Source organism: Budorcas taxicolor, chromosome 2 (assembly GCF_023091745.1).
Source record: "Budorcas taxicolor isolate Tak-1 chromosome 2, Takin1.1, whole genome shotgun sequence".
Classification (NCBI taxonomy): domain Eukaryota; kingdom Metazoa; phylum Chordata; class Mammalia; order Artiodactyla; family Bovidae; genus Budorcas; species Budorcas taxicolor.
The window spans coordinates 115,383,538-115,396,369 of record NC_068911.1 but is presented as its reverse complement, the minus strand read 5'-3'; the positions used below and the strand labels follow the sequence as shown (position 1 = coordinate 115,396,369).

Here is a 12,832-nt window from a genome sequence, read left to right as displayed (position 1 = left end):
TGAAACTCCAATACTTTGGCCACTTAATGTGAAGAACTGACTCATTGGAAAAGACCCTGATGCTGGGAAAGACTGAAGGCGGGAGGAGAATGGGATGACAGAGGATGAGATGATTGGATGGCATCACTGACTTGATGGACATGAGTTTGAGTAAGCTCTGGGAGTTGGTGATGGACAGGGAAGCCTGGCGTGCTGCAGTCCATGGGGTCGCAAAGAGTCAGATATGACTGAGAGAATGAACTGAACTGAACTGAACTGTGTGCTAGGCCCTGGGCCACAGAGAACAAAGACACCTGACCTCACAGGGTTCCGGATCCCCCACTGAGCTCCAGGGATGCACCCACTGATGAGCCACTGCAGGCCCAGAGGTGTCTACTTCGTTCCTCCCCACGGGGAGTGCCCTTGCACCTGAGCCCCCTCCAAGCTGGGCTGACAGATCCTTCTATTAAAACTACGATTTCCCAACTAGACCAGGTAGCAGAGTTCCTGGAAGTCAAGGTGTTCTCTCAGAACACTGGCAAATGCTGGTGCTTCAATTCTACCCACAGGACAAGGAACAGCATTTCCCTTAGGAAATATGACCAGGCTTTAGCAGGCACGTCTCCACTTTGCAAAACAGAGTCAGTCAGGTTTTTAAGAAACTATTTCAGCAGAGGGAAAAAAAATAACCCAAGTACAGGTAGAAGATGTAATAATAAAAATGAATCTAGTGGGCTGAGCAAAAATGGTTGAAAAGCTTATGAGAAAAGGTTGAAAGAAACTGAGCAAATGCCATCCATTGAGTACTTTTCATGCAATTTGTGAAAAACGATGGACTCTGTTCTATTTCAGGGCAGGCTGGCTCTTGCTGGTGCCATTAAGCCACAAAAGGACCAGGAGTCTGGAGACCCAGGTTCTCACCCTGACCACAAGTCCTGTGAGACGCTGGGCAACTCCAGCTCTGGGCCTCTGTTTCTCCACTGACAGAGCAGGAAGAGCTCGTGTCTAAAATCCTAGAATTTTGCTCCCTTACCAAACAAATGTCATCACCAGCTAGGGAAGGCGGGGCCGGATATTACCCTGCAGGGGGCTGGGAGGTCTCCCTCCGACCTGAGTCTGGTGGAGGCTTACTCACACCTTCCCAGGGCTAACAACTGCTGCTTGTAAGTCATCCCCATGTTCTGAGCTGTTTGTTCTTCAGATATTCTTCACTAGTCATTCCCTTCTGCCTTTTGGTAAGATTAGGCAGTTAATGTCACAAGTCAAGAATCTGGATGATGACACGCACCGCGTTTGCTTGCAAAATGTCTTGTTTTTTTCCTAATATTTCCATTCAGCAGTGATGCTGGGAAGGGGTTGGGTGAGGCTGGCAAGGGAGTAATGGGTGGTGAGGAACCTGTGTGAGCATCTGGATATTAGGCCGTGGGGGTCTCATCCAACCAAAGTGCTGTTCTCAGGACTCCCAGCGACCAGGGTCACACCCGGCTAACCGGGACATAGATTCAATAGCTCTCCACTCCCGCAGGGATTCTCCCATGTTCAGAGCTAATCAGGCTGGCCACCTTGACATGATGAGGACAGTGCTCATCAACAAGAGATGGAATGCTGGCATCCACGCATGACATTTCCTTTCCCTGTAGGTTTCAGCTTAGAGGCAGAAGGGTTCAGGGACAGGAGACCCAGAAGCCTCACCATGTCCCAAGAGTGGGTGGTAGTTGGCAAGAGGGTGATGCTGACCTCCAGCCAAACCCAGAGACTATGGTAAAGCAGGAGAGGGTCAGTCTAGGGTGCTGGTGAGAATGGCCTCGCTGTCCCAAGGCCTGGGTTCAGTGCCGGGTCTGCTGCTGGGGGTCAGTCATGAGATCCAGGCAGTCGCTTTCCAGAGTACCAGCACCTCTCTGTCTTCTTGCAAAGACTAAATGGGTGATGTTTGTGAAGTGAGAAGCATGTGACTGGCACATAGTAGATGATTAATATAATAAATGGCTGGTGCTGTTCGTCTTAATGGCAGCTGGAAAGTTAGATTAGTTCTTTCCCCAGGCTCTACCCAGACTTCTCTTAAGAGATGCCTGGTGTTAGCTTCATGGTGGCCAAGTTACCAGTCACTCAGTGAATACGCACTGGGACTCTGTGTTAGGAACCATGGACCTCAAGGGGTGGAAGACCCACCCAGTCATGGAAATCTAGGCTGGGCAGACATGTAGATGAGTGATTACACAGTGATGCAAAAGAAATCCCATAGAAATGTGGACCAAACACAACAGATAACAGAGGTGGCAATGGGGAACGGGAGAGTGGCTGGAGAGGCTTAATAGAGGTTGGGTTTTGAAGGAGGAATAGGAGTTTGTCAGACTGCCAAGGTGTCCCAGGTTGGGGTGTCCAAGCTGGAGGAATGAGCTCTGCCCATTCCGAGGACAGTATGGGCCCTGAGTGTGATGTGTCAAAGAAGCATTGGGGAGATGAGGCTGGGGACAGATCCCAGATGCATTGGGAAGGGTCTGTCCTTATCCTGAGTCACCAAATGCTTTTCAGCAGTGACACGGTCAGATGTGAGATCTAGATGGTTCTCTCTGACAGCTTAGACTAGATTTGGGGTGAGAGGAAGGAGAAGACAGTGTGTGCATAAAACATTTTCTTTGATATTAATTTTGACCTTAAAATGTATTTCTAAGGCACCATTGAAGTAAATCAGAAAACACTAGTAAATAAAATATGACTTACCATAGATGTAAATCAGAAAGTACTAGTTACCACTGGTAATCCTATTAACAATATCGATAAACATGGTCTCAGAGGTCTTCTCTGCAGCTGGTGCGTCTCCAATTCTGTGGACTTGGGGTTAAAGGAAACCTGTGTTTCCTGTGCCCAGGCTAGCATGCTCCCTTCCCTCCAGTCAGGCAGCCAAGGTGGGTCCTGAGAGGGCAGCCCGAGGGCAGACTGGGAAAGTCACAGGTCACAAACTGCTCCCAGAGCCCTGCTGCTAGAGGCTGAATGCAGGACAACCTCAGATGCCCAGTCTTGGAGCCTGTGGGCATGGTTGACCTGCATACTATCCAGTCTCTAAACCTCCAGGTTCAGGCAACTCATCACTTCTTGGGTGTGCATCCTACTTCTGGGCTGCTCTGCTGTTAACTGCCCCCACCCCCGACATACCCACAGCAGCCCTGGCTCTGCCCTACAGAACACTGCAGAACAAGGTTCGGCCCCTTCGCTTGACTTTGCTATCTATCTCTGATCCCATCCTGTGGGAGTGATGGTTGCCTGGCAACCTCCACTGGGGCCTGCAGCGTTACAGGGCTTTGAAACTCAGGGAAAGTGACCTTGCCCTTGCCCCTCTGTGCCTTGGTGTTTGCATCATGGCAAAACTATATTAACATAATATCAAGAAGAGCCTTGGGGACTTCCCTGGTGGCGCAGTGGATAAGACTCTGCCTGCGAGACAGGGGAGAGGGGTTTGATCCCTGGTCCGGTAGACTCCACATGCTGCAGAGCAAAGAAGCACATGTACCATAGCTCCCGAGCCCACACTCTAGAGCCTGCAGGCCACTCCTGAAGCCCATGAGTGACAACTACTGAAAACGGAGTGCCCTAGAGCCCGCACGCCGCAACTGCTGAGCCCGTGCGCCTAGGGCACGTGCTCATCAACAGGGAAGCCTCTGCAATGAGAACTCCGGACACGGCAGCAGAGTAGCCCCCGCTTGCCCCACCTAGAGAAAGCCCACGCAACAACAAAGACCCAGCACAGCCAAAAATAAATAAATGGTTGAATTAAAAACAAAAACAGAAACAGCCTTTGCAGGGTGGAGAATCTGGAGAGTGGCAGTCAGAGGGTGAGCAGGGGAAGGGGCAGCCAGGGGTTTGCCTCATGCTCTGGTGGGAAGGTGGCATCACCTTCTTCCTTACCTGCTGCCTGAAATGCCTGCCACCCAGATCTGCCACCTCCTGGGCAGCAAGTACTGTGCCGTACCCTGAGAAGCTATGCAGGGCCTCCTGCCCAGTGAGAGAATATTGGAGAGCATCAAACCCACTTGCATTGGGTAAGACCTCCATCGACATCAGGGCGCTGAGAACCAGGGAGGGGCTATGACTTGCTCAAGGTTAAGCTCTTTGTTCTCGTCAGTGATGCTAGAGGACAAGAGTCCAGGGTTCTGGCCTGCAGGCCTGCACGCCACCCCATGCCAGCTAAGGGGAGGACGAGACTGTCTTACTTCATCCTGTGGCCTTAGGGCCTGGTAGAGTAGAACTCAGTGAATGAATGAGCTCTGGGATCACCTATTCAACTGGTAATCTGGACTTGTTTTCCCCGTAGAAATTACATGGGCATGAACATGGATCTGGAAGAGAATGGCTGGATCTGCATCCCACCTCAGCCCCTTACTGGCTGTGTGACTCTGGCCAAGTAACTTAAACTCTCTGTGCCTGTTTTATCACCTGTCAAATAAGGGTATTACAGCATCTGCCTTATAGAGACAAGGGCTAAATGAATTCACGCTGGGTATGTAAAGCTCTTAGAATGCTAAGAGTAAGCTCTTTTTAAAGAGTATGTGACCATTATTTTTCCCTTTCTCTCTCATTGCCAGCAATGAGAAGTCTGAAGTCTGGGTTCCAATTTTCTTTTATGAAGGCCCAAGCCTACAGATGCAATGATGCCAGGTGTCCATGGGTGGGGAAGGACAGGGGCATTTGAGAAGCTGCGAGCAGGGAAGCAGGAACCCAGGTGAGTAGGGGCTGAGGTCTGTGGTTCCCAGGAAGCGGCCCCACCTTGCCCCCACAGTCCTGCTCTGGGAAGTGGCCAGGCCTCTGAGGGGATGGCTGCATGGCAGATGTGCCTGGGGAGGGCACAGCCTCAGTAGGATCCCTGCTTTCCAAGCAAGAACAAAACTGCAGCTGGAACCAGGGGCAGATGAGAAGGGTCTCATTGGATGACTTAAGTGTCCTGGAGTGTGTAGGACCCACACACCAGGCCAGAGGCTGAGGGCTAGAGGTAGAATCAAGCAGGTTAGCGAAAATAAAGAAAAGCAGTGTTGCTTGCAGACCTGCGCTTTGGAGTCAGAATCAGGCCCTGTGAGTTTGTAAACCATGAGGAAGCATCTAGGGGGCCTATTTCTGTGGGTACAGGTGCCAGGGGAGGCTGCCTGTGGTGCTATTTGGTTTGGCCTGAAGGCCTTGCATTCCCAGGAATCCTGATGGCAAAAGAGCACCATCTGGCTTTCCTAAATGCATAATTACTGTGCCCCCCTCTCCCCAACCATATTTCTTCCCCAGCAGCCTTCCCCATCTCAGATGATGGTAACTCCACCCGCCTCGGTACTCAGGCTGAGAACCTGAGCATCTCATCTATCCCAAGTCTATTGTAGCAATCCTGTGTACTTGGGCTTCAAAACATGCCTTCAATACCTTCTTGCCCCTCTGCTGTCCCCACCCCATTCCAAGCCTCCACCGCCTCTCACCAGGGTTCCTGCACAGCCTCCTAACTGGTTTCCCAGCATCTTCATCTGATCAAGTTAGAAGGTCGTCTATCTTCTCCACCTGGCAGCAGAGTGAGCCAATTAAAACTCCAGATGGATCATCAATCCTCTACTCAAAACCTTTCATTGGCTTAGGGTCTAAGGCCAAAGCCCTTCCTTGGCCTTCAAGGCCTCTCTGGTGTGGCTTCAGCCTCCCAGGCCTCACCCACCACTGCCTCCCTGGGCTCCACCAAGAGGTCCTCCTTGCTATTTCTCAAAGGTGCCAGGCAACTCTTCTCCTTCCAACCTGTGCTCACATATCACCTACTCAGCAAGGCCTCCTGCTGCTGCTGCTGCTAAGTCACTTCAGTTGTGTCCGACTCTGTGCGACCCCATAGATGGCAGCCCACCAGGCTGCCCCGTCCCTGGGATTCTCCAGGCAAGAACACTGGAGTGGGTTGCCATTTCCTTCTCCAATGCATGAAAAGTGAAAAGTGAAAGTGAAGTCGCTCAGTCATGTCCAACTCTCCACTATCCCATGGACTGCAGCCTACCAGGCTCCTCCAACCATGGGATTTTCCAAGCAAGAGTACTGGAGTGGGGTGCCATTGCCTTCTCTGAGCAAGGCCTCCTACACCACCCTTTAAAATTGCACCCCACCATTCTCCGTGGTTTTCTTTTCTTCCTTAGCGCTAGGCATGTTTGCTCAGTTATATCCGACTTTTTGCGACCCCATGTACATAGCCCACCACACTCCTCTGTCCGTGGGATTCTCCAGGTAAGAATCCTGGAATAGGGTGCCGTTCCCCACTTCAGGGGATCTTTCCAACCCAGGGATCAACCCACATCTCCTTTCCAACCCACATCTCCTGCATCGGCAGGCAGATTCTTTACAGCTGTGCCACTGGGAAGAATTGGCAGATGGCAAGTGGAGGGTTGTACCTATGGGACACCCAGTACCATGACTGGCAGGAGACAACTCATGAGGGCCGTACCTGCTTGATGGCCAGGTTGACCAGCTCGTAGCGGTGGGAGCGGCGCAGCGGCAAGCAGAGACTGTAGACCGCGTGCAGGGCAGCGCAGAAGAAACTGAGCAGGCCCATCTGCTTGCGGTGCTGCAGCCAGTGGTCCAGCCAGTCGGGGAAGCGTTGGTACTTGGTGCCGCGGCGCAACTGCAGGGCAGCTGCCAGCACGCCGGGCAGATACACCAGTGACAGCAGCACGTAGGCCACGCAGGGCAGTGTTGTGTTGACCACGAGCACAGGGAGCTTGTAGAACTTGTTCTTGCCCTCCTGCACGTAGGGCTCCAGCACATCCCGGACAAAGTTGTAGGTGTAGAAGAAGATGAAGAGCCCCAGGGCCAGGAGAGCGGGCACCTTCCAGCCGGGGAAGAGGCGCAGGGGCATGGCCTCCACCTCCCGGGCTGAGGCCAGGGACCCCATGTCCACAGGGGTGAAGCCCATGGCCCTTACCATCTCCAAGACAGTGCGCTTGGCTTCCGGCTGGTCACTGCAGATGGGCACCTGTGGGGAGGGAGGTGGGAGGCGTCAGATGGGGTCCCTGGGTGGGGCCTCAGAGAGTCTCCTGGTCAAACTCCTCACTAAATAGCCAAGGAAACTGCCAGGTAAGGTACAGCTGGAGCAGAAGGTGACCCTGACTCCCAGGCCAGAGGCGTTTCCTCCCTGTGGTCTCCCAGTCTCTGACCCAGCAGTGCCCACTACTCAAGGATAATGGCCAACATTCATTCAACAGTGAGCATCTCACCCAGCTCATAGCCATCAGCATCCACAAGCAGAACACCCATCTAGGCAGCCCCCAGGAGCCCTTGGAATAGGTGCCTCGAGGACTCTGGCCTGCCCTGAGGGTTGCTCAGCAACTGGGCTTTGCGTATGGCTTAGAACATGCTGCTGTGGCTGCAGCTCCATCCCTCAGTCCACAAGTGTCCTCTTGCCCCTTACGGCTCTCAGCCAACATATGAGGCATTCCACAAGCCAGCCCCTGCCTTGTAGCCCACTGCTCCCCTCTGTGAGCCCCCAGGCAGGTCCACTGGTATCCTCTGACCCCAAACACTCTGTGTGTCTTGCTGACACTGCTGTGGTCAGCTGCTCTACCAACACTGACTCAGGACCTACTATGTGCCAGGCTTAACACGTGTGATCCCTCAGTGTTGCCACAAGCCTGAAAGTAGGTACTACTGTCCACATTTTTCAGGTGAGGAAACTGAAGTTTGGGAACATCAATTCTCACCTCTGTGCCACAGAAGGAATGCCCTTTCTGTGCCTGATAACATGAGGTTGGGCCAAGGCCAAAGCTGACTTCAAAGGCTTCCCCAGCCAGCTGCTGGTTCTGCTTCCTCTAGGCCCTGCTATCCTACATTCAGCCACTGTCCCTTGCCTGTCCACATATGAGAGCCCCAAGACGCAGGCTGTAAAGAGGACCCTCCAGTTAGAGGGGCTGGGTACCGGCGGGCTCTCCCACAGCCTGGCATGGAGTTGGCAGAGAAGCCATCTGAGCTGGATTCATTGGAAGAGGGTCTCATACACATGTGTTAGCATTCTTCCTTCAGGAAAGTGCAGGTGGCCTCTTGACATTAAAAACCATCTTGCCCTGGTTAGAGCCCCTCTTGCCAACAACTGTATGCAGCAATGGCTGTTTTCTGGAGCCATTTTCCACCTCCAGAAAAACCTGCTATTAACTATTCTGAGAAATCTGCTCAGTTCTTGGAAACCCTTGGAATAAATGAGATAAAGTTTGGGACTTGCCTCCTTCCTCAGGATCTGGCACAGGTTCTTCTTTCTAAGTCCAATCCTAAAAGCAAAATCTCTCTTCTTGACTCCAGATAGTAAAAAGAAAGCCATCAATCTTTTCCTCCTTATTTTCTTGGAAATCAAATTACCATAGAAGAACATGGATTTCCAGTTGAAACCCCAGCTCACCAAGCTATGGGACCTGGTGTAACTAAGCTCATTAACAACTCTGCACCACACTGCCCTACTCTGTGAAATGGAACTTTGCAGTCATGTGAGATGAGCTGAGATAACGTACACGAAGAGCCTGGTTCATCAAGGGCCTTCAGTGAAAGTTAGCCATTTACATTGATTATGATGACTGCATTCCTCCAGCACTTACCTGCCTATTTCCATCCCTTGGACCAGACTGCAGGGTCCAGGCAGAGATGACATTGAAGGCCTTGACCACTGCGCAGGTGGGGAAAAGGGAGGCCAGGTACTCAGCATTGGACTCATGGTGCTGAAGGTGCTCCTGCTCTGTGGGATTGCTCACGTCCACCAGGATCTTGCCAGACAGCTGGTCACTGAGGCCACACAGTGTGGAGTAGTGTTCCCGGAACATAGCCACGAAGATGACCTCCGGGGAGCCCACCGCCTCCTCTTGGAAAGTCACTTGCGCTGCTGAGGGAAACAGCCCAGCCATGCGTTTGGGGTTGCGGCTCCCCACCACCACACTGAAGCCGGAGCCCACCAGGCGGGTGGCCAGGGAGCGGGCAAAGTCCCCGCTGCCCAGGATGCCCACTTTGGGAACCTCACTGGGGGCCTCAGCAAGGCTGCCATCACTGTCCACCAGGTGGTGGCTGATGAGTGGCTTGTCCATCTTTCCTGATGTTCTGGTGGCTAGAAGAGAAACAGGAAGTTGGTCAGCAGAGGGCTTGTGGACTGCCCCTCCTACCAGCTCCCTCTCTGTCCATCAGAACTGCATGACGGTCCAACATTCACTCAACAGGCCTTTCAATGTTAACATGTGCCAACATGGGAGCACAAGTTGAATAAGTCCCAGTCCCTTCCTCAGGAGCTCACAGATTCCATAAAAGGAGAGGGAAGGACCTCTGTGTTCTACTCTGTCCTCTGTCCTGAATTATTTGCTTGGTACAAATTTGTGAGAGTGAGTGTGCTGAGAAAGAAGGGTATGGAATTTCTATGATCAATGCTATGCATGTCTTTTCAAAAGCATTATGTAATATCCAGTGTTACTATCCGGGAGTGACCCCGACCTTAGCATCATTGGGTTTATTGGATTACCAGGAAGGGTAGATGATGCGTTCCTGTGTTTGTTTACACTCTGCATTTAGGAATGGTATCTCTGATGCTCTTCCTTAAGTAGACAATTAGCAGCTTAAAGGTAGAGACCTCATGTTATTTGACTGTGGATCTCACCAATTATCACAAGGCCTGGCACAGAGCTGGTGTTCAGTGCTTACTGAATGAACGAACGAACACCAGAATTCTACTCTCTGAGGGTAGGACTGGAGTGGGACTTGACAGTGAATGGGACCTAAGATTGGGCCCCTGCATTTGGGCTACAAATTTACAGTAAACTTGGGTGGGAAAGTTATTTGTTTTAATTGTCACCAACTTCTAGCTGTAAGTTGCTATTTTCTTCAGTATGAATGTAAGCAGCAACACAGTAGTATTGGCCTATCTGCAGCTTTGTCACCAATAATGACCAATGTCACAAGTTTAATTGTGAAAGAGCTCTCCAAATATGATTCAAACTCATCATGAATTTAAAATTATGGTAGATAGAACACCTAAATACATAAAGCAAATGTTAATATACCCGAAGGGAAAACAGCAACAATAACAGTAGGGGACTTTACTAACCCACTTTCAGTAATAGATGGATCAGACAGGAAAAAAAAGTCAGCATGGAAACATTGAACTTGAACTATACTTTAGACCAAATGAACCCAACAAATATATAGAGAACATTCTATTCAACAGCAGTACAATAGATATTCTCCTCACATGTCACAGAACATCCTCCAGGATAGAGTATATATGTTAGGTCATAAAACACATCTTAACAATTTAAAAAAGCTGAAATCACATCAAGTATTTTTCCAACCACAACGGTATGAAACTAGAAATCAGTAACAGGAGAAAAATTAGAAAATCCACAAATATGTGGAAAGTAACATACTCCTGAATGACCAATAAACCAAAGAAGAAATCAAAAGAGAAATTAAAAAAAAATATATATCTGAAGCAAGCAAAAATGGAAATATAACATACCAAAAAGTATGAAGTGAAGCAAAAGCAGCTCTAAGAGGAAAGTATAGCCTAATGCCAAAATGAAGAAAAAAGAAAGATCTCAAAACAACTTAATTTACATCTCAAGGAACTAGAAAAAGAACAACAAAGTCCAAGTTAACAGAAGGAAGGAAATAATAGAGATCAGAGTGGAGCTAATTGAAATAAAAGCTAGAAAAACAACAGAAAAAAATCAATGAAGACCTGGTGTTCTGAAAAGATAAAATTGACAAACCTTTAGCTAGATTCACTAAGAAAAAAAAAAGATTCAAATAAAATACAAAAGAAAGAGACATTATAACTGACATCACGGAAATACAAAAGATTATAAGAGACTATTATGGACAATTACATGACAACAAATTGGACAACACCAATGAAATGGATAAATTCCTAAAAACATACTATCTACCAAGACTGACTCATGATGAAATGAAAAATCTGAACAGGCCAGTAATGAGTAAGGAGATTGAATCAGTAATTTAAAAAACTCTCTGACTTAGCTGACTAGATAGATGTTGACTCAAAGAAGAATATCTATAATGATAAAGAAGTTACTAAGACACTCTCCCCTTTCCTAACTACATGTCTCTGTGACGCTGGATTTTCTTCACACATTTCAATCAAATATTGCCCCACACTGAATGCAGAAAAGTGAGAATTCAGCTCTTTCATATTAAGCCAGCCCTTAAGGAGATATTAAAAAAATATAAAACAATGCCTCTGTTCGCATTACTTTTTGTTTTGGAAAATATCATTTTCATGAAAATATCTATTTTAAAATAAAGTGGATTTATTGTGACTATTTTAAAATAAATTAATAAGCAAGCAAACAAACAAACAAACAAAAAAACCCCAAAGCCTCTCCCAAAAGAGAAAGGCCAGGACTGGATGGCTTCACTGGTGAATTCTTCCAGAGATTTCCTGACAAGTTAATGCTAATCCTTTCCTCACTCTTAAAAAAAAAAAACAAAAAACTGAAGAGAATGGAACACTTCTAAGCTCATTTTATGATGCTATCATTACTCTGATACCAAAGCCAGATAAGGACATTACAAGAAAAGGAAATTATAGGCCAATATCCCTGATGAACATAGATGCAAAAATCCTCAATGAAACACTAAGAAACTGAATTCAGCAGCACATTAAAAGGATCCTACACCATGATCAAAGTGGGATTTATCCCTGGGATGCCAGGGTGGTTCAACATAGGTAAACCTTTAAATGTGATATACCATAATGAAAGAATGAGGGATGAAATTAATATGATCATCTCAATAGATGCAGAAAAAACAAAATTGAACATTCTTTCATGATAAAAACTCTCAACAAGTTAGATACAGAATTAGGAATGTACTTCAGTATAATAAAGGCCATATATGACAAGCTCACACGTAATATCATACTCAATGGTGAGAAGGTGAAAGCTTTTCCTCTGAGATTAGGAACAATACAAGGATGCCCACTCCTGGCCACTTCTATTCAACATAGTAGTGGAAGTTCTACGTAGAGCAATCAGACAAGAAAAAGAACAAAAGACATCCAGATTGGTAAGGAAAAAGTAAAATTGTCTTTCTTTGGAGTTGACATGATCTTATATATAGAAAACTCTAAAGACACCACCAAAAAACTATTAAAACTAAGAAACTGATCCAGTGAAGCTGCAGGATACAAACTCAACATGCAAAAATAAGCTGTATATATACCAACAATGAACTATCTGAAAAAGAAATTCACTAAACAGTCCCATCAGTTCAGTTCAGTTTAGTTCAGTCGCTCAATCGTGTCCGACTTTTTGTGACCCCATGAATCGCAGCACGCCAGGCCTCCCTGTCCATCACCAACTCCCGGAGTTTACTCAAACTCATGTCCATCGAGTCGGTGATGCCATCCAGTCATCTCATCCTCTGTCGTCCCCTTCTCCTCCTGCCCCCAATCCCTCCCAGCATCAGGGTCTTTTCCAATGAGTCAACTCTTCACATGAGGTGGCCAAAGTATTGGAGTTTCAGCTTCAGCATCAGTCCTTCCAATGAACACCCAGGACTGATCTCCTTTAGGATGGACTGGTTGGATCTCCTTGCAGTCCAAGGGACTCTCAAGAGTCTTCTCCAACACCACAGTTCAAAAGCATCAGTTCTTCGGCGCTCAGCCTTCTTCACAGTCCCTTCCCTGGTGGTCCAGTGGTTAGGAATCTGCCTCCCAATGCAGGGAGTGCTGGTTTGATCCCTGGTCAGAGAACTAAGATCCCACATGGCTTGGGGCAACTAAGCCCATTTGCCACAACAAAAGATCCCATGTGTGCTGCAACTAAGACCCAAAGCAGCCAAATAAAACAAATAAATAAGTATTTTTTAAAGAATA

The 12,832-nt window shown here is 48.2% G+C and overlaps 1 protein-coding gene across 1 annotated transcript in view; it reads right to left on the bottom strand.

Moving 5' to 3' along the window:
• Nucleotides 1-12,832, bottom strand: part of STEAP3 (STEAP3 metalloreductase) — a 46,723-nt gene that overhangs the window by 13,303 nt on the left and 20,588 nt on the right. The window contains exons 2-3 of the mRNA XM_052656625.1: nt 8,556-9,055; nt 6,422-6,949 (exon numbers count right to left, since the gene is read on the bottom strand). Coding sequence (XP_052512585.1) covers nt 6,422-6,949; nt 8,556-9,035 — 1,008 coding nt within the window. The 5' untranslated portion in view covers nt 9,036-9,055. The remainder of the gene's footprint in view (nt 1-6,421; nt 6,950-8,555; nt 9,056-12,832) is intronic.